The sequence below is a fragment of the Ammodytes marinus genome, assembly GCF_949987685.1.
Source record: "Ammodytes marinus genome assembly, chromosome: 15".
Classification (NCBI taxonomy): domain Eukaryota; kingdom Metazoa; phylum Chordata; class Actinopteri; order Uranoscopiformes; family Ammodytidae; genus Ammodytes; species Ammodytes marinus.
In genome coordinates, this window is record NC_137219.1 from 1,424,384 (window position 1) to 1,446,337 (window position 21,954).

At 39.2% G+C, this 21,954-nt stretch overlaps 1 protein-coding gene across 1 annotated transcript; it reads right to left on the reverse strand.

Annotated features, from left to right (window-relative positions):
- Positions 1-5,008: 5,008 nt before the first annotated feature.
- Positions 5,009-16,221, reverse strand: LOC307262284 (butyrophilin-like protein 2). The gene is made up of 9 exons (XM_080043115.1): positions 16,147-16,221; positions 14,957-15,292; positions 13,736-13,867; positions 13,138-13,464; positions 12,689-13,030; positions 8,698-9,039; positions 8,497-8,583; positions 8,037-8,196; positions 5,009-5,122 (listed from the first exon to the last, which is right to left on the reverse strand). Exons 1-8 carry the CDS (start codon positions 16,181-16,183, stop codon positions 8,054-8,056), a joined length of 1,746 nt encoding a protein of 581 aa, XP_079899241.1. The 5' UTR covers positions 16,184-16,221; the 3' UTR covers positions 5,009-5,122; positions 8,037-8,053.
- Positions 16,222-21,954: the final 5,733 nt, after the last annotated feature.

Sequence of the window (21,954 nt, forward strand, 5' to 3'; positions counted from 1 at the left end):
ATTTAAAACGGCCATGCACACAGAAAAGTAAGTGTTTTTGATTTATGCTCGTCAGCGTGTTGTTTCTTTTTGTACTTATTCACATTTTTTGTTTGTTTGAAACAGTTTTAATGTATAAAAAAACATTTATCAAAAACTTTAGAAGAATATTTTGCTTTTGAAAGAGTAGTATAACGTTTAGGTGTCAGGTTTGGAGGCTAGTGTGGAGAGTGACATAAGCAATCAGGAAAAAAATTTGAACATTACATTGAGTAAACAACGTTCAAAGGAGTTGCTCATCTTCCAGGAATGTGAAAAAGCTTGACAGCCCCTCCCTATTCTCTCTGCTATAAAACACAGCTATCTACACCCTGTCCTTACATGTCCTTGTTCCCTCCCCTTTAGATCTACACTGAGAAGAGAAATGGAGGAACTGAAGAAGACTGGACTCCAAGCTGCTCCTGCTGATCTAAGCTATGCTGGACCTGAAGATGTGGCCTGTGACGTCTGCACTGGGAGAAAACTGAAAGCCCTCAAGACCTGTTACATCTGTTTCGTCTCTTACTGTGAGGAACACCTCCAGCCTCATTACGAATCACCTAGATATGAAAAGCACATGCTGGTGGAGCCCTCCAAGGAGCTCCAGGAGCAGATAAGAAATTATAATGCGGCAAAGGAGATGTTCAATGACTTTCCATTTCCACCAGAACCAGAGCCCAAGACCAGAGCCGACTTCTTGAAATATTCACGTGAAATCACACTGGATCCAAACACAGCATTCGGACATCTGTTATTATCTGAGGGGAACCAGAAAGCTACATACATGAGTGAGGACCAGCCTTATCCCAGTCACACAGACAGGTTCATTGTTTTTCATCAGGCACTGAGTACAGAGAGTCTGACTGGACGTTGTTACTTGGAGGTGCAGTGGAGAGGGAAAGGAGTTTGTGTAGCAGTCGCATACAAGACTATCAGCAGAGCAGGGGGTTCAAATGAAAGTGGATTTGGATTAAATGACACATCTTGGGCGCTATTTTGTGACGCAAACAGTTGTAACTTTTGGCACAAAAAAGTCCAAACTCCCGTCTCAGTTCCTCAGTCCTCCAGAATAGGAGCAGGGCTCAACGCTAAGGTTTTTTTTCACTTGCCCGGTCGGGCAAGTGGATCTGAATTCTACTTGCCCGAAGTCAATTTTGACTGGCCCCTATATAAAAATGTTTCTATTAGTCGTGTTCAAATAATTGTTATATTTGCTCTTTATTGACAATGTATAAACAAATCATGGACAGTATTATAGATGAGTTAAAGGTCATACTGAAAGTGGAGGCTATTATTCAAATATTATTTGAGTTGGAACATTTGTAATTTTTTTGTTTCTAAACCTACAATAACTGCAAACAAGACATGTTTTATGCAAACAAATCATGTAAAGAACTTTAACAGCACTTATTTTTATTTGTTTTACCTTATTCCTTTTACAACAGCAATTCTTTAAAACTTCTTTCTGCAAACATTTGTTTAGGCCTACAACAATCTGTTTTAAAGTTTTATTTTTTTCACTATAGGCTATTATTTTAATGTGTGTATGAGTGATTTGATTCAAAATCTTAAAATTTGGCTCAGGCCAGGCTGTTTTGAACACTTTTCCAGTAGCTTACTTTTAAGCTTTCACTGCCTCATGGTATGAGAAGTCAGACACCTCTGGGCCATTTATTGAGATCTATGCAGGCTGTAGAGATATTCCTCTGCTAACTGTTGCTGATGTTTGTGTTGAACTGCACAGCAGAGCTAACGTTAGCATCCTCGCTACTACTTGATTCACGTTGGGTGCATAATGCATTTAAAAAACGCAGATATTTTCGCTGCTTTTCAGACGGTCGGGGTCGACTTCACTCCATTTATAATGTACTCGTTGGCTTTTGGACTTTCTGTCACATCAACCTACTGCGTGTAGTTCTCTTCTCTACCTCTCTAACTGGGTGTGTGTGTGTGCTCACCGGTGTTGTGCCGAGTCTGCGTGTGTGTGTATCGGCAGTGGAGCCCCGCCCCCCCTTCACAAAACGGAGCAGAGAGGAGAGGAGAGATGCAACGTAGCAGACACTAAGCGCACAAAAATTAGCGTTAATGTAATAATTAGCACCAGTTAAATATGAAAATAGACCATAGATAGATTACGTGTATTTGGCGATTAAAAATAAATAAATAAGAAATATGATTTTTTTTTTTATTATTCAAGAATTTCAGCGGAACCTCCCGGTTTCCCGGTCGGGCATGCCAGTTGTCATAGTTACTGGCCCGACATGGCATTTTACTTGCCCCGGGACGTCGGGCAATCCTTATTGTTGAGCCCTGAGGAGTGTACCTGGATCACAGTGCAGGTGTTCTGTCCTTCTACAGCGTCTCCGAAACCATGACTCTCCTCCACAGAGTCCAGACCACATTCACTCAGCCGCTCTATGCCGGGCTTTATCTTTATGATTCTGGAGACACTGCTGAGTTCAGTAAGCCGACACAGACAGAAGTAATTTAAAAGGTGCTACGAACTTTTAAATATTTCTGAGACAGTACACGTAACAGCAAACGAGACCATCAGTGCAAAGAATGCTGTTTTTATATTGTTTTTCTCAATGCCTTTGTCATGGGTATACGCTCACCCAGGAACAAAAGCTGGCGTAGTAAAAAACACTACCGCTTTTTCCTAAGGAGGTGCAAGAACTAACACAAACTGAAAGTTCCTCTGTGTATTTTCTCTTTTGTGTTTCCTTTGTACAGCTGACTGTTGTTGCATTGATATACAGTATGTGTTATCAGTTCCAACCATAGTGGGATGTTGAGCTACGTTTCTTCTGTTTTTCCAGTTTAGAAATATACTGCAGTTTTCTTTGTGACGGGCTACAAGTAAAGGGTTTGTAATCAGAGTTGAACAACTAATACAAAAATGCCCAAACTCAATGCCCTCTTTACTACACATACATCATTCGGTTAAAGTTAGAGTAAGCTAACTATATCACACAAATATTCGAAAGACTGGTTGATTTAGTTGCAATTTACCAGTGAAACCGTTAACGTTAACATTCTAGCTAGCTAGCTTATGCCGATAGTTTATAAAGATGAGCTATAGTACTGACATTAAAAAAGCGCTTTTAATAAAGTTGTAGCTTCGTAAAAAAAAGTAAAGAGATAATTGGGAAAATAATACAGTTAAATTCTAATGACCAAATGCAGATTTAACATTACCTCAAGCAGAGCCTTTTTCTTGTGTCACTCTCCTACGGTCTAGCTAGCTGATGCAGGGGCAGAGACATGATCTACTGGCATAGTGTAATAATGATATATATATCTATAAATACAATTTTACCATAGTCACCTGCAATGTCTCGCCTTAAATCCCAAACCAGTGACCTGTATGATGAGGCTGCAATCAGTATAAAGAGCAGCCTGTCCCTCGATGGTACTGGCTGGCAATAGAACCAGATGTAACGGGCTGTCAAAAATATGTTACCGGAAAAATTATTTCTCCGTGGCATCAACTCAGTTAAAGCACCGACAATAGTAGTAAACCGGTACTGGAACTCAAGCATTTAACAATATATCAAAATGTTAATACCTAAAGGTAATGCCCTCTTTACTACACATACGTCTTAATAAACTTGCTCTTAATGACTTGCCTGTATGAATAAATGTACAGTTACAATGTGGTCCTTAAAAAATTTGTGTGAGTCTTTGCATGGTTATTTACGTTGAACCTTGAAAAAAACGGAACAAGAGCTTTTATTTTCCTCCATTTAGAAGCGTGGATGAAAAGTTCTGCCACAAGTATCACGAGTATCAGTTCAAAATCAAGTATTTATTTTTTATCTTTCTGCTGCTCTTACTGTTGCTTCCTGTTTTCAGTCTAACTCTCGCTGTAGTTTCACAGACTCTCCACCAGGTGTCAAACTCAGACCGTCTGTGGAGCTTGATGAGACCAGTATTCCAACTCTCATGAACAAATCCCAAACTCATATTTTGGTTAAATATTTTTTAAATAGCAGATTTGAATGATTTTGTTCTGTATTTTAATATTATTATTTTTTTCTTACTATCTGGCAGTCCGGTTAACAAAAACACTTATGTTTGTACTTTTCATAGTTTTTACTTTGCACTGCCCTTCAGAGAGAGATAAGAGAATTGGTCGATGATTAACTCTGTAAATGTGAATTTGCTAAATAAAACATATTCAATTACAGAACAGATTTTATAATTTTTTATGTTTTTATTTATGTCATATTCTTATGTATATTGCATCCCTCTTATTTTGAGAATCTAAAGACTAGCTTTTGGTGCAGCTTTGAAAATAACAATAACAATTAAACATTTAAACATCATCAGAGTTCATTTGTCTCTCAATTACAATAACACAATGTTTAATAATAAAACATCTGATTTGCATTTGACATCAAACAATAAAACCAGAATATAAAAACTGTTCTGCCAAACAAATGTTTTTAGAGGTGATTATAGAATTATTTAAAAATGTACAAAGTGCTGAGAACCAAATATGGATGAAAATGAATGCCTGGTGCTTCTCTCTTAAAAGTAGTAGAAAATGTGACGTAAGATTTATTTTTAATGTGTGTAATACTTGATCTTTATGGTTTGATAAAACATAACGCATCAACCTCACAGTTATTTCTCATAGTTAATTGTTCATTTGCTGACTTTAATTTTAAGTTTTTTTAATTACATAAAATAATAATATTATCACATTTAAAGGAGGAGTTAGCGATTTTGAAGAATGATTGATTTCAAAATCAGGTAGCGGACTGTGAGGAGATAGTCACTGTTTTTGACAACAAGCGTTCTCCAGAAATGCTGACTCCACCTTTAATCCTTTATACATAAAACAATTCATAATCTTAAGAAAAGCTCATTTGTATATGATCTAATGAGTGCATTACCACCGCAATCAGTTCACAAACCACTTGCAACTTGCCATAAAAAATGTTGAACTTTATTTTGACTCAACTGCAAACAGAAAATATAAAATGACACTATTAAATAAAAAACAAAAAAACAACTAAGCAATGAAAATACTATTGAATGCTTATTAAGATTAGTCTTGGCATTCTTCGTCATCAGTCGGTGGATGTGGCACGCCTCTCTGCACACACAAGCACAAATACACATACATTTTTCTACTGTCTCAATTCGTATGTTATTACTTTCATAACACTTCAACTAGTACTTTTTGCACTATTGATACAAAACCTTAACACCTGTTAATCTTCTATTTTTCTGTGAAGTGTAGTTTTTTCTAGTTTTCACTACAACATTAACTTCTTAATTTCTGTGTCATAAAAGATTCCTCAAACGACAGTAGAGTCGTCACAAACCAACCCCTAACCCTTGTCAGAAAAGACCCCAAAAAAAATCTATCCTCCTGGGTTCTTTGGGAGGGAAACTGGATTTACAGTGAGAGAAATTATACTTATATTTAGGATAAATTAATTATGTATATTGAAGCGATCTCGACTTCCAAAGTCTGATCTTCAATGAAAAGCCAGTATCTAAGTTTATTAGTTATGTCCTATTAAACCTGTATTAACTAACTTGTAACACGATGCTTTAATTACAACCCTTTTCCTTATAAAGAAGTACCCCCTACTCTCACGGCTTCTGCTGAGCGTCTCACCCGGGCTCCGGCGGTGAGCGTGCGGGATCTTAACCACTAGACTGCCAGGGATTCTCTTAAATAAATAAAAAGTGTTCTACTTAAACCCACTGTGTTCAGCGTTTCACTTCTTCTAAAAGTATTCTTCTATTTTTTGAATCCTGTTTAGGTGTGAAATGTAACACTTTATATTTGATCCCGATAATCATTCACCACTTTCAGGCAAAGGATATCTTTCACAAGTTATTTACTGGAGTTTTTTGCAGCCTATGCTTTTTAACCCCGCTTCCTAAAAACAGAACATATATACTATTTCACAATTTAAAACGCCTGCGTTAAATCCGGGAAGGAATTAGAGCATATTCTCTCCTTACAGAGAGGTTAGTTTTATGAGGTTGTGCGTGTTTTAAATCAGTAATGTGCCGTAGTGTGGAGTCAGATTGTACTTACCTCCCCGGGGGGGGGGGGGGGGGGGCATCGATATGGCCGAAATCTGCGTATCGGATATTGGACTGACAGCTCCGATATTAAAATCCGATATTTTTTTTTTTTTTTTTTATAATTTTTTTTTTTTTTTTTTTTTTTTTTTTACTATGTAAGAGCGAACATGCGCCGACGTTCGGTGGAGGGAGAGAGGACATCACTTTATAATTTGACATACAGTACATATCAGTTTGTTAGCCAGTGAGCTAACCTAAGCTAATCCAAGTCAAGGAAGTGGAGAGGCTTGTGACAAATTCTACTATGTAAAATACAGCCAGAGAGAGAAAGACTGTTTAGACAAACAGACCACCACATATTCTAGTGGGGCAGAAGTGATCATTGAGAAGGATTTCTGCCTTTAAGATAAACCTATATGCATTTGTGTATATTTATTGCTCTTTTAAATTAGAATTGCTTAAGCCTTCCTAGCCTAATACATAACATCACCACCAACGAAAAAATGTATAACAATTATGATATCGTATCGGTCAGTATCGGTATCGGCCGATATCCAAACCCTAGGTATCGGAATCGGATCGGAACTAAAAAAAATAACTTTAGTTTGACATCTAAAATGATAACCGGAGATATCCTGTCCGTTAGTGCTGTTGGGGGAAAAGGCTCCTACGGTCTGATTGCATTTCTCGAGCCTGAATACACAGAGCCAAGTCGGCAAACTGACAGCGCGACTAAATATATGTCCAGCAAGCCGCCTCCCCCCGTTAGTTTCAGTCTACAGACGAAAAGGTTACAATCACCTCCTAAGAATGGACATCGTTTAAAGCCTCTCATTGTTATGATCAGGCCTTTGAAGCAAATTCTGAAGTCTGAACATTATGGTGGCAGCTGTGGTGCAGTTTTTTTTAGAGCAACTCAACCTGCACTGCAAAAAAGGAAGAAAGGCAATAAGTCAATCTTTTTGTAGATTCATCCTCATATAAGTCAAGGTAAAAATCAGTGAGAGGTTCACAAATTAATTCCTAGTAAAATATTAATTTTACTCTTAGATTTGAAGGTTTTACTGTTTAATTATTTATTTAGGGTTGCTTTTTAGTTGTAGGCTATGTTTGAGGAGAACATTTGGGAGTTCATGTAGGCCTATGCAATGTTGAAATAATTGACTAAATAATAAACAAAACTGCAAAAGCCTCTTTCGGTATTCGGTTTCGGCCTTTCGGCCAACTGTTTAATTTTATTCGGTTTCGGTTTCGGCCAAGAATTTTCATTTCGGTGCATCCCTACTTCCAATCACCATTCTATAAGACCCCTGTTCTAATATTCCCCATCTAAAGTTTTAGAATTTTACCAAGTCATCTGTGTTTCAAGAGTTTTAAAGAAGTGTTTTAAAAGACTCTGCCTCTAAGTTCTTCGAAGTCCAAAATCTTTCAGAGTATTTTGGACTCACAAAGTTTTTCTAAGTTTTTCTTCTGCCTCCATGGTAAGGGACAGATAGAGTGTGCTGGAACAGAGTAGTGCCTGCAAAAAGTGACCCAAAAAAGCCTTGTCCTGCTCCAAACGAGCTGTTATATAGTCAACTGATAACCAATGAGACTTGTGAGAGGGAGGAGTGACAAAGGCACAGCTGCGCGGGGGAACCCCGGTAGCCCCCTCCCTCTACTCCTTCCTACTGTATGACCATATAAGGTCCTTCCCCCTACTACTTCCTATGGCCCTATGGTCCTCCCCCTTCCTCTGGTCAACTTTAACCTGATGAGCCTTCACATTCTATTCTGTTTCACTAAACATTTCCTACTTTTACTTATGACAAAAATAAATACAAATGTCACAATATATGCACAAGTAAAAAGTTACATCATGTTCAATTATCACATCAATATTTAATATAAGAAAAGAAGAAAAACAATCAGTTCTCCTTGGTTTCACTCATAGGAGCAGAAGTACAATACTATTAAACACTCACCGTGGGATTTAAATGAGTCAGACAACTGTTGTATGTATCACATGGGCCTTTGCTCTCTGCATAGAAGAAACTGTTGAAGGCAGGCTGAGATTTTCCACCCCAGCCGCATTTGCCTGCTGGTCGCGCTCCTCCTGGTGGACGGTCTGGTCAAGACTTGGGACTGTTGTTTGGACACAAAAAGCATTGTGAAGCACTGTCACTTTGGGCTCAAAGACTCAGCAGAAGTATAGAAAATTTAAATAATCATTAGTTATAGTCTTATACTAAATAGTTCAAAACCAACTTTAACATCAATGAGGAGGAAGAATGATCTATTGACAGAATATAAAATATTAGAAACATTTCTGATGTAAGCCTTTTTTCTTGTTAATGATTATTTGGCATTTTTTACTTTTATTAGACAGATTTGGAGAGAGAGTTGAAAAAGGGCAGAGAGGGGAATGACATGCAGAGAACTGACCCGGTCTGGATTCTGAGGGTTTAATGTGAAGGTCTGGCAGGCTAGTTGCGACAGCAATCATATTTTCCTCCATATTCTTTCTGGAAACTGAGAGGACGACATACCAAAAAAATCAGTTTTAAATACAACATAAATAGTGATTTTGATTGTAGCAGCAGCAGTGGCCTTCATTGACCTTTGAATTGTATCTACATTACTGACCTTTAAAACGGACCTGGACTTCTTTCCGTTCCCGGACCTTTCCATCCTTGATGACGGTGCAGATGTAGGTCCCACTGTCGCTGAAGCTGGGGTGATAAATGGTCAAACTGAGGTCTTTGGATCGCAGTGGGTCATCGTTCATCTCTGTGCGTCCACAGTAATATTCATGTTGTTTACCATGATTGTCTTCGCTGTTCTCATTAATGTGGACGATCATGTCTTTGGGTTCATAGCGGCTCCACTCCACTGTCGTTCCTTCATCCAGCTGCTGAGCTTCATCCTCAGTTCTGAAGGGCAGAGTGAAATATTTCTCCCACTCTCTGACCACCACCTCATGGAGGCCTACGGACAACAAACAACAATCAGCTTTTATATCACTTTAACAATGATACTGAATAAGGCTGCACGATTATGGCCAAAATGATTATCACTATTATTTTAATCAATATTGAGATAACAATATTTTACCTTGATTATTCAGAAATTTTAGTGGGTAAAATATTGGTATTGGATTGTCACGTAAACATAACACTGCATTCATATCCATGTGATCGACTATGCAATATTCCTCAGTGTTTCCCCTACCATTATACAGGCCTGGCGGGGGCGCCAGGCCAACGAGACCCCCCGCCAGGCCAACAGCAGCCTGACTTAAAAAAATATATATATGTTATTTTTTTTTAAATTTTAATCAATCTTTCATTGATTCCGTAATACTAATTTTCGAGCGTCTGCGCGGCACTGTCAGTCTACCCCTCGTGTGCGCCTGTCTTTACAACCTCTCGTTTGATGGTCAGCGTGCGCATTCGGTGCGCACTTGTTAAACACGGAAGCCAATGAGCAGAAGCATGGCTAGCAAGCAAACGTTGAACTAGTGGCGAAAATAAAACCAGCGCCTGCTCTATGGAGATATTAAGGACTCAGTAACAGGGATGTTGAACAGGAAAAGTGCTGAGCAAAACTTAGAAAGTTAAAATCGCTACGTCGCCGTGGCAACACAACCAATCTATATCAACAGCAGAGACAGCGCAGAAAACAACGGCATGCACTCGTTTCAGTAAGTTTACAGAAGTGCCACACTGCTACTGCCTTTGACATTCTCAGAAAAGCATTAATTTATTTTCAAGGGACATATTAGTGTATATTGTTTTAACTGTTAAGTTATCTTGAAAACAGCAGGCTATTGTAGGCCTACAAGCTTTATTTTTTTGTATTTTCAATGCTACTTTATTTTTATGTTTTAAATTGAGAAATAGGCTAGATGAAATATAATGGTCGGAATAGGGAATTTGTCTTATGTAGCACACAAGTTGATAGGCTAATCATGATGTGTAGCCTATGTTAATTAATTTATTTTCAACAAGGCTATTTGTCTAAAAAAAAAAAAAAAAAATCAGTAGGCAGTAGGTTTCAAGGTTAGGTGATTCAGATTATTCCAGAAATGAGTCCTAGACAGGACCCGTCTATATTAGATCTTAGTGTTTATTGTTTTTTATTGAAATATGGACATATGGCACCAGATTGATGCATTTAACTTTAAAAGGATAAAGTTTTCTTCTGCAGGGGCATGCCCCCAGACCCTCATAGAAGGTCCATTCTCACCCAGCAGGATCTAAAAATCCTGTGGGAAACACCAAATGTACAAACGTACTGAATGTGAAAGCATAACCCTATGGCCTCATTCTTAACAGGCTGTCAAAAGAGGCTCATCCCAAATGGGGTTCGTTTTGGTCAATTTCTTCTAGAAATTTGATACGCATGCGGCGCACATACTCTTCACCAGCTCTTACCACCGCGCCTAAAAAAAATTCTAGTGGAAACACTGAATTCCTGCTAATATACAAATCTTTGCACAAAAAAAATTTATCCTCATTATTATTATTATTATTATTATTATTATTATTATTACCTGAAGTCAATGCATTTCCACAAAGAAAAATGTAAATAAAAACATTGTACCAAAACTTTACACAAAATCAAATCAACAGAGCACTGCTGTAACTTTTCCTTGTGCTACATTTATGTTAAATAACACATCTTTGCAGACAAATAAGGTGTTTAGTCACCTGACCTCATTGCTCATCTCCTAGAAGCAAAATATAAAATATTTTACTCCATTCATTGTACCTGCATGATGGATGTTGATAAAACTTAACTTTGAAACTAAATAAAATTGTGCCCAAAATGTATAACTAAAATAAATATGTTAGGAGCCGAACCTTGTCAAAATGAATAAAACTATATGGCTCTACCATACCAGAATTTAATTTGAAAGGATGGACACAGTAAGTGGCAAGTAACACTCTGCAACACTCCACGTTAATGAACTGTTGCTGCCTCATGCCTTTACACGTTTCATCTTCACTTCAGGTCATGTTACGCCGGTGAAACGGAGGCACTGACTGTATGGAGCAGTGTTAATTTCGTAGACTAAGACTATGACGAAAAATTTTCGTCTACAAACCTTTTTCACGGACGTAAACTAAATAAAAACTAAATAAAAAGGCAAATGTGATGACGAAGACTGAGACTAATTTAACTGACACTATAGTCTACGAATAGGAACTAGACGAAACTGTTAGGGCGGGACGAATGGAGAAGAGATCCAATCAGAACTACTCTTTTTGTGGGACAAGTTGGGAAGAAATCCAATCAGTGCAAAGCAGCGAATGCAACCCTGTGTCGGTGAAAATCGACGGGAGACCGCGCAGGTGTGAGCGGGTGGAGTGAGCCGCTGTGCTGAAAAACTCTGCGGTATGATGGACAAAAATGATAGTCAGGGATATCCTGCCCGTTAACGATGTCTAGGGGAACGGCTAAGTTCCGCGATCTGTTTGTAGTAGGCTCTGTCTCGAGTTTGAATACACAGAGCCATGTGAAACTGCCGCCTCCGTCCGTTAGTTTCTGTTTTTAAGTTACAATCAACTCCGACGCATGGACAGCGTTCAATTAAAACCTCTAATTGTATTATCTAAAAGGCTTTGATGCAAAAGAAGTCCGAACACACACAGCGGCAGCAGTGTTGCTTAAAGGAAGGCGCAGTTGCTCAAATTTATCAGCACCTCAACTGCGTGCTGCTGCTGCTGCCCAGGGGCGGCCTTAACAATCTCGGGGCCCGTTTCAAGACCTAGTGTGGGGCCCCCCACTTTTTTAAAATATTCTTTATTTTTATTTTTTTTTATAAATAATGCTTGTGCATGCTCCCCGCAAAAAGAAAAAAGATTGTGTAATCCAGTTGGTTCATAGACAGATCATGAGATAATGGACCCCCGGGCACAGGCTCATAAAGCCCCCCCTATCCAGTCAGGTACACTGATTTTATGTGAGATTATTACTAATGAAATAGAATACATGTTTTGTATTACAACCATTAAATCTGTGTCTGTATTGCATATTCAAACCTTAATACTATTCAATGAAGAAAAACACTTAGTCGACGAAGTCCGCTGTAGATTTAGTCAAACTAAAATCTGCTTATATTTAGTAGACTAGACTAGACTAAGACTACAATATTTTAGATGACTAGAATAGGACTAAGACTAAATGGTGTGATATTCAAAAGACTAAGACTAAATCAGAATTTGCTGCCAAAATTAACACTGGTATGGAGTTATTATTGGGTCACGAGGGGATGTATGTGATTTCACAGGCGCAGATATCTCCTCTCGCTCGTGGAGTGCTTTCAATGCGGGCGGAAAGTTAATAACACTTTGGGGGCAGAGCCACTGGAATTTGATTGACAGCTCTCGGGGAACCTGGGGTTGCCAGGTTGGAGCATGGACAGGCACATGATCAGCGAGTGGTCTGGGGAGTGAGTGATTTGCTCCGCAGCGGAGCACACACTCAAAAATATTGCACATTTGTGTAAATTATATCGTGGGAAGCCAATATCGTCATTGTGATACAAATTATATATATTGTGCAGCCCTAATACTGAGTGTAGCAGCAGCAGTGCCTTCACTGAACTTTGAACTGTATCTACAATACTGACTTTTGACCTGGAGTTTTACTTCTTCCTGTGCCAAGATGTTTCCGTGCCTTTCGACAGTGCAGATGTAGGTCCCACTGTCCCTGAAGCCAGGGTATGAAATGGTCAAACTGAGGTCTTTGGATCTTAGTGGGTCATCCTCCATCTTTGTGCGACCACGGTAATGTTCATGTTGTTTTGCAGGCCAGTCTTTGCCGCTTTTATACACGTAGACAATCATGGCTTTGGCTTCAGGTATAGAGCGACTCCACTCCACTGTTACATCTTCAGGCAGCGGAGCTTTCGTTCTGAACGGCAGTGTGAAATATTTCTGCCACTGGTTGACCTCCACCACATCCTGGGCAGCTAAGGACAACAAACCAAACCATCGGCTTTGATACATTACTGTAACAGGGATACTGAGCAGCAGAAATAGCCTCCACCGACCTTTACACTTTAGCTAAAATACTCACCTTTGACCTTGAGCCGTACTACTTTCTGTGTCAAGATCTTTCCGCCCCTTTGGACGGTGCAGATGTAGGTGCCACTGTCACTGATGTGAGGTTTACTCAGGGTCAGACTTAGGTTTCCAGTTTTTAGTGAATCTACCTTCATTTTGGTGCGTCCGTCATAAGTGTTGTTCTGATTGAGAAGCGGCTCGCTGACATCGGGATAAACATGGATCGTCGCCTCAGGGCCACACCGGCTCCACTCCACTGTGTCGCCCTCAGTCAACTTGACTTTGGTTTTGGAGGGAAGCTCCACAGACCACACCCCCTGTTTTACCTCCACTTCTGAGACTAACAAAACAACAAACCACAACATTAACATCATTAATTTTACCACACCATGCCAGTACCTAGTAACTGATTCCTGAGGGTGAAATCTTGATCAGATTAGCTGCTTAGCGATATTTGTTGACCCAAAGAGTTTTCAGTGTGCCACCAAGTTGGCTTTCTTTTAACCTGGCAAGATCCGTATGGTAACTGATTCTGCAGCCTAACCTGAGGCAGTTTACGAGAACAGATCATGGTCATGTTGGACAGGCTTCTCAATACACAAACAACATACCTAGGATGTAGTTGTGCCGAAGTTTGTGTCGAAGTTTGGACCGAAGATATACTGCAGCACCCGCAGCACCCAGAAGGAGCAGAACCAATAAAAGAAGGAGAACAGCAGCCTCAGCTGGGAAAGTGTACGGTTCTGTGGACAACAAACAACATACGCTTTACATGTTCCTAAAACCTTTTTTTTGCACCCCCATGCTGCAATGTCCCCCCATCTGCTCCAAGTCGGAGCCAACTGCCTTACGCAGTCCCACACAGTGCTCCAAAGTCGTCTGTGTGCTCCTACTCAGTTGCACACCTTAGGCTGCACATTTTTAAGTGATTAATAGTATCTCGGTCTGAACAAACACTGCATTAGTATAATCTACTAACAACTGTCCAACAAAGTTGGCTGCTACGTGGAACAGCCGGCACTGCAAGTCCATGCTGTTTACAAACGGAGGTGACAGCTGGCATGGGATTTGAGCGTACCGTACGCTCACGTCGAAAATGATAAATGCCGAGGTTTGCGTTGAAATGTGCGTACACCCACTATTCTGGTCTACGCACGGTTCATAAATGAGGCCAAGTGAGTCTAGACTCTAACTTGACACGGGAATAGCTGAGCCGAAGGACAACCTTATATTGAATTAATCGGTGCCTTGAGTTGATCAAGCAAGAATGTATGCTGCGAAGACACTTAGCACCAAGTATCTTATGAAATTTCTACTCCTATTGACGGGGCAGTGTGATCCGTAAGCAAGTTTACAAACCTAGAGAGTTTTTTGGTGTCAGGTTTAGTTATCATCAAGGACTGAAGTTCAACAGGGGGATTATACATTGCACATTTTAAAATGTTACATCTGACATAGTTCCTTATAACAGGTATCTGAAAAAATGGGATGGCTGCAGTGTGGATCAATCCCTCAGCTGAGAAAATGAAGAGAATACATTATCTGTGTACAAGTCCTTAATAGTAACAAGACCTCTGCCTTTCCATATTGAGAAAACAGTATCTATTTGCGAAGGTGGAAATGCATGATTGTGGCAAATGGGGGCTAGAATGGAGGTGTTTGGCAATTCAATCAAATTCAAATATTTTCTTAAATTTGGTACCAAATCCTCAGTGAGTTTTTAACAACAAAATCAATATCTTTATATGCCCAAAATCTTTTTAAAGCCTCATGACACATTTTCACAGATGTATTATTAGAAGAGCATACTGTTTTTAGTGTTTGTTCCTCACCTTTCACCTGAAGTTCTACATCTCTCCGTTCCGTTTCCTTCCCGCCCTTGAAGATGATGCAGGTGTATTTGCCGCTGTCACAGAGGCGGGGATTCATCAGAGTCAGGCTGTAGTTTCCAGTCCTAAGTGAGTCTTCTGACATAGATGTTCTGTTGCTGTAAAGCTGGTTTTGAACATGAACCTCTTCTTTAGCCTGAAACTGGTGGACGGTCGTAGGATTGAGATCGAAGCGACTCCACAACACTTTGATCCTCCCAGGTAACCTCTCTATATGGAAGGGCAGCAAGACAGACTCCGCCCCTTCATACACCACAACACCTGAGGCATGCTGGGAAACTGAGGACACAGACAGAAAAAAAGGAATGCAAGTAAAAGGTTGACTAAGCAACATTTTGATTAAAATGAAATCACCCAAAAGTAATCCGACTGAATGATCACTTCTGCCTCACTAGAATGTGTGATGGTGTGCTTTACTGTGTTTTTCAATGGTGTGATTACTTTTGTGTAAATCTTTTATTAATTATTTCATTAAAATTTTGCATCGTCTGCCTTTAACTTGTTTAATTTCTAACTGATCTTCATATGACAAATTCACACACAAGCAGAGACACTTTTACCAACATTTACTCAAAAACATAGCAGTTGAAGTAAAAAAGTTTATGCAGAAGGGCTTTTTAAATTGTACCAAGGTAAAAGTAGAATTAGTATCAGAATATAAAATAATGTAAAAGTATTAGTTATGCAGATTAAAACCTAAACAATCTAGCTACTACACCACGAGCACCCCCCTGAACAATGCATTTTTGAGGTTAGTGGTTAGGTGGCACCCTTATGGGTTGGGCTCAAAAAGCTTTTGGAAGAAATGCTACCACACGTGTTACTTAATTACCAAACATTTTCCCTTGAGGGGAATGGCTTGAACATAGGCAGAATGTGGGAACAGTACACTGGTGGGGACGCTTGTTTTCATAAAATGTTGCATATCTGCGCGCAGTGGTACAAGAGGAGGAGCGAACCGAAAAAGTGAATAATAAAATTATGTAGGACTATGGAGGATAGTAACGAGTGCTGCCCGTCTACCAGGCAAATAATACAGATGACAGAAATAACAGCTGCTTTAGTGTTTGAGTAAATTTGATTTTAGCTTCAGAAAAACAAGCTAGAGTCATGAATAAGGAAGGTTATCTTACCGTGCACGAGGATCACAAACACCAAAAACATCTTCATCAGCACGGAAACTTGTGTCGACTTCTTCCCAGCTCCAACGTGTGTTACTTTTGATTTAAAACATTTTGAGGTGCATCAAAGAAACTGCTGAAGGAATGTGACCCATCAGGTTGAAGTTGGCAGGTTTGTTCGTACAGCATTTGGCAACAACTAAACTTACGCCTTGTTATGTTATTTAATTACGACAGATAAGGTTTTAAAACAAGACTGACACAGACAGAGAAGAAAGGGAAGTCAGAGAAATAACCACTTTATATGTGATTTTAATGAGAAGCTGCAATAAAATGTTTGTCCAAAGTACAGAAACTTAAAAGCAGAATTAAATATTTTGCAATTATTGCTGCCACTTGCATTCAAGTTAGTATAGTCTCCGGGATAGTTCCATATTTGGACAAGGTTTTTGCTTTTTTTTTGTGTTATAATTATTGATTATTAGTGGACTATGATATTAATCGTAAAACCAGGAAGTTTTTAGCTCAATCACCTTGCTCTTACACAAGACTCTAAAAAAAGAGGCAACCCTTTAAAATAAAATATTCAAAAATCAGGTTTAAAAATACCTCTGGATGACACTTAAAACATCCCTCTACACATTACAATAGCATGAACAGTACACTGTATGAGAACAGCCTTATCTAAAGAGCCATTTCGACTCAGTCGACCAATCACCTAAACAGTAGCCTATGCACAGTTCATAACACAGGTCTCCCAGTCATTCAGCTTTGCAGTAATTCCGTAATTTTGAGTATCCCGCTTGTTTTTTTTTAAATTATGAGACACAGATGAGGTAGATCCAATCTCTCAACAGCAACAACAAAAAACGGCATTGTCAACAAAGCCAAAAGACTTATCAGTCTGTTTATATTAATACTGTATAATACATTTCTAAACACTTAATGTTTCTATAAATCATATATTAGCTAATTTAAAACATTGTCAAAACATAAAATGATTGTCAATTTCAACTCTCCATAATCTGTTCAAATAAAACACATTCAAACTGTATTTTCTTTGTGTTGTTCTATACTCAGAATAGCTCGAGTTTAGTTACTGGAAGAATGATGATTTTGAAGCTATAGCCCTTTACAGCTCATATTGCTTTCACCATTACATTACATTTTATTTAGCTGACGCTTTTATCCGAGCGACTTCCAGTAAGCGCATTCGACCATGAAGGCACAAACTCAGAACAACAAGAATCACGTAATTACTATAGTTTTAAATAAACCAAACTACAGAGTGCCATATGTGCAACATGCACTTATCATCAACCGAGTCAAAGTTCACCATGAGACAATTAACGCAGTTATCAGCATTACCGACACAACACAATACAACTTCACACGGCGAAGAAAATGCTAAACCCACCGCCAAAACTAGTCTAGTCTGACCCCCCCCCCCCCCCCCCCCCCCCACCTCCCACATACACACACAAACACATGCACATCAGACACTCACGGCATGTGCAGCGACCCCCCCAGAATGTATCCATACAGCTTTCCACTTTCCACTTGACAGTAACGTGCATTATGTTCATAAAGCTTGTAAAACTGAAAAAAAGAAGAAAAAAAAAGTGCAGCGACCCCACGCGCTAGCTAGATAGTTAGCAGGATTCCTTAACTACGACCACTACCAGTCAGTAGCCAAAACTACAGTCTGACCGCAGCCCAAGCAACAGGTCCCACGTCCCCCCCCTCCCCCACACCAGTCACGGCAAGCCAAGTGCAGCGACATCATCATGCGCTACGCTAGACAGTTAGCAGGCATCCTTAGCTGCGGCCAGTTAGCAGCTTAGCACAACATTTTTCACCCCAAATACACAAATCAAACATCACATCTTTCCACATGGAGACTCACCCGGGGATCGCTTCACTGTACGGGTTCTTCCGGACTTTCAGTGGCGGGGAAATCCCTCTGCTGTAGCTCGCTATTCAAAAGTATCAACAAAAGGTGGCTAATGTTAGCAGCCTCTTCACGCAGGGTCAAATCCATTTTTCTTGCTCAGGATATCTCGTCCTGGGGTCTAAATGAGCACCCGATTCACTTTTTAAATAGCTACGTTGATTTTATCACGTCCAACTTCTACTAGGCTATCTCTCATCCCAAAAATAACGATTCTCCGTAACTGCCTTCTGCTGACGGCAAAAGGAGGCGGGTCTAAGCCAAAACAGTTGCCATGCGATGTTTTTTGATTGACAGGTGATTTAACCAATCACACATATTATTCAGACACATTATACAATAGACATTTAATGCATTTACTTGCAATATTTCCCCATTATATATTTATTATATTTCTGTGTCACTATTTAAAATGATAATGTCTTTGTTAATGATTAGTCAAAAATATTTTAATGGGTTGAGATATAAATGTCTGATTTGAAAGTTGTCATGTAAACCTGGGTTACATTGGCAACTTGCCAAAATGTCAAATAGCCTAGGTCTAATATGATTATTTTCTATTTTCTGGTTGGACAGAGAAAAAAAAGCTAAAAAACATAACTAGGCTACTTCATGTAGGCCTACAGTAGACTATCCCTGCGTTCCAAATCTCATACTCTTTCTTTTTACTACACTACATACTAAAGTACAGAAGAGTTTTACGGCCACAGGACAGAAAGAAAAATCAGATAAGGATTTTTTTTTCATTATGTCGAGAAATGACAAGAATAAAGACGAATACTCCAAAATGCTATTGGAGTTGGTGGGGCATTTATGTACTTTCAGCATACTACAATTGACATATATGTATTGGGACATGCTAAATATTTTTCTGGCATAGGCTACTAAATAGTAGGGAAGTATGGGTATTGGAACGCAGAGTATGTTTATTTGCAAAAGTTGGAACATAAAGTAGGCTAATTGACTTAATACAGACATGGAATTTATGAAGTGCTTTAGCTGTGTTCTTTGCTGTCGTCTGTTTATTCATGTAGGCTACATTGCTCTTTCTACAACGAGTCAAGTCATGTCAGCTTTATTTCTACAGCACATGTATAACAGCCGAGGCGGGCCAACGTGCTGTACAGTAAAATAAGTCAAATACATTACATCCAAAACATCATAAAGACACAATAATTAAAATTAAATTAAAACACAAAACAATAGTTTGTCTAGTAGACACTGCTGGGATAGAACGCTCTCTAGAGATAAAAGCAGAGGAAAAGAAGTGGGTTTTTAACAAGGATTTAAACTGATCAGTTTGTGGCAGCAGATCTTATTTCAACTGGCAATCTGTTCCACAGTGTTGGAGCTGCAACAGAGAAGGCACGATCGCCAAGTCGAGTCAAAGGCATGTGTGTTCGGTGTTCTCATAACGGAGGCATAGCATAACATCGTCATAGTAGGTTAATTAGTAGCGTACGTTTTATTTAATACAGGATTTTTCTTAGGTGAATAAATGTTATTTGTGGGGGAAAATAACTGAAATACTTTTGAAAGGCCACTCAAACTAACCCTGCGTTTCAAATCACATAGCCTACTCTTTCTTTTTACACTACATAGGCTATTAAAGTACAGAAGAGTTTTAGGGCCACAGGAGAGAAAAAAAAATTATGTCGAGAAATGTCAAGAAGTGGGGCATTTATGTATTTTCAGCATACTACAATTGACGTGCATGTATTGGGACATCCTAAATCTTTTTCTGGCATTCTAGATAGTAGGGAAGTATGGGGATTGGAACGCAGGGTAAATGTAGGCTATTTATTTATAATTTATAAGCTTATAAAACTGATCGTGTTGGAATCACTTGACTGACAGCTTCACCGTCCAGGCTTTGTCCCGCCCCCTCAGCCTCTCTCCTGGATTCTAATTGGCCCGTCTGACCCCCAGTTAGCAGCTTAGCACATCATTTTTCAACCCAAAAACACAATTCCAACATCACATCTTTACACATGGAGACTCACCCGGGGGATCGCCTCACTGTACGGGCTCTTCCGGACTTTCAGTGGCGGGGAAAATCCCTCTGCTGTAGCTTGCTATTCAAAAAAAGTTCCTAATGTTAGCAGCCTTTTCAACCAGGGTCAAAATCCATTCTGTCTCACTCGGGATATCTCGTCCTGGGGTCTAAATGAGCACCCGATTCACGTTTTAAATAGCTACGTTGATCTTATCACGTCCAACATCTACTAGGCTATCACTCATCCGAAAAAGAAAGATTCTCCGTAACTGCCTTCTGCTGACGGTAGAAGGAGGCGGGTCTAAGCCAAAACAGTTGCCAGGCGATGTTTTTTGATTAACAGGTGATTTAACCAATCACACCATATTATTCAGACATATACAGTACATATGCATTTACTTGCAATATTTCCCCATTATATAGGCCTATTTATTATCTGTTTCTGTGTCACTTTAAAATTATAATTTCTTTGTTAGATTTTTGCATTGTGGAAAACCAATAGGCTACAATTGATCATCCTCACCGGTTATACACTGCATGCATGGTTATACTGTTTCTTTGAGTGTCTTGTTTAATTTTGAGATGTTTTTCAGAAGAAAATGTACCACAAATCAGACAATAAACAAGTTATTAAAAATCCTTGTGTAGTAACCTTCAGAATAGTGCTTAGGGATTAGACTATACAGTATAGTAGACTATTCGACGGAAGGAGCCTAATGCAACTGCCAATCTCCCAGTCGAAAAATGGCAAAATTCGGATAGGAAAAAAGGATCATTCTATTGTTGTTTACATGGAATTGCTTAGTTTCTCACAAAAAAATCATGATACATCGCCTATTGTGGTATGAATATTAATCTAGGCCTATATCTGTTAATGCAAATGTGAAGTTGAAAATCATGTGGTCTTTAATCTTTCTGCAGTTCTGTCTGTCGCTTCAGTAGAATTTATGTAATGTAAATATTGGTTATCTTTATCTTATTCTACTTTATTTTATTATTATTATGGGCGGAGATGGCAGAAGCAAAGTGTTTACAGGGCCTGCTGGATCGCCAAAATAAGAGAAAGAGCTTCCCGAAAATCTACATAGTTTTTTGTGATGTGATTCGTGTCAGGTTGCTCTATAGCAGTTTTTAACAAGAAATTAAGACCAGAAAAGTTGTATAATAGGATCTCTTTATGTATGCCTGCCAGAATTGACAATACAGTTTAAATCACGTGATTGACAGCTTCACCGTCCAGGCTTTGTCCCGCCCCCTCGGCCTCTCTCCTGGATTCTAATTGGCCCATCCCACTCACAAACTCGAAGCCTGATTGGTTCATTTCGCGTCGCATGTTGTTTTTCCTCTCGAGCTAAGTTTCGTCAAGTCAGAAGTCAAAACTGCGGAGATAACGGAGTACGTTCACTGACACATTGACGGACTCCCTGGCGCTCTAGTTTGTCTATTTCCCGTCGAATTTGGATATATATTTTTGGTTTAACATCCCCCCTCTAAGGTAAGACGCTTCGATAAAAACGAGCTACTTTTTCCGATACATTTTCGCGGAGTTTAATGGAGGTTGGTAGTTGGTGAGCCGCGGCCGTTGAGACTGTAAATTTACGTCGTGTAAAATGTCATAACATTGTTTGATACATTGTCATATAAGATAACGCAGTTTATTTGAATGTAATGCTTCAGTTTAATGAGTGTTGGCTTGCTTAACTCTGGGGAAAAGTGTCATAGTTAGTATAAACGTTGTATGGCGTCTACCTGTCTGAATTAGGGACTACGGCCTAGTTTATAAACTCGAGCGCTGATTGGTTCATTTTCTCTCCGCATTTTATTTCACCTCGTGTTGAGAAGGCCTACTTACATTATAATGGTACAGTATAAG

What these genes read in the sequence shown, in the direction of transcription:
- LOC307262284 (XM_080043115.1), bottom strand. Translation starts at nt 16,183, where the DNA reads ATGAAGATGTTTTTGGTGTTTGTGATCCTCGTGCACG. An exon ending in TCGGCACAACTACATCCTAG is followed by an intron (nt 13,465 to 13,735) that starts GTATGTTGTTTG and finishes TTGTTTTGTTAG; the next exon opens with TCTCAGAAGTGGAGGTAAAA. An exon ending in AGTAAAACTCCAGGTCAAAA is followed by an intron (nt 9,040 to 12,688) that starts GTCAGTATTGTA and finishes TGTTGTCCGTAG; the next exon opens with GCCTCCATGAGGTGGTGGTC.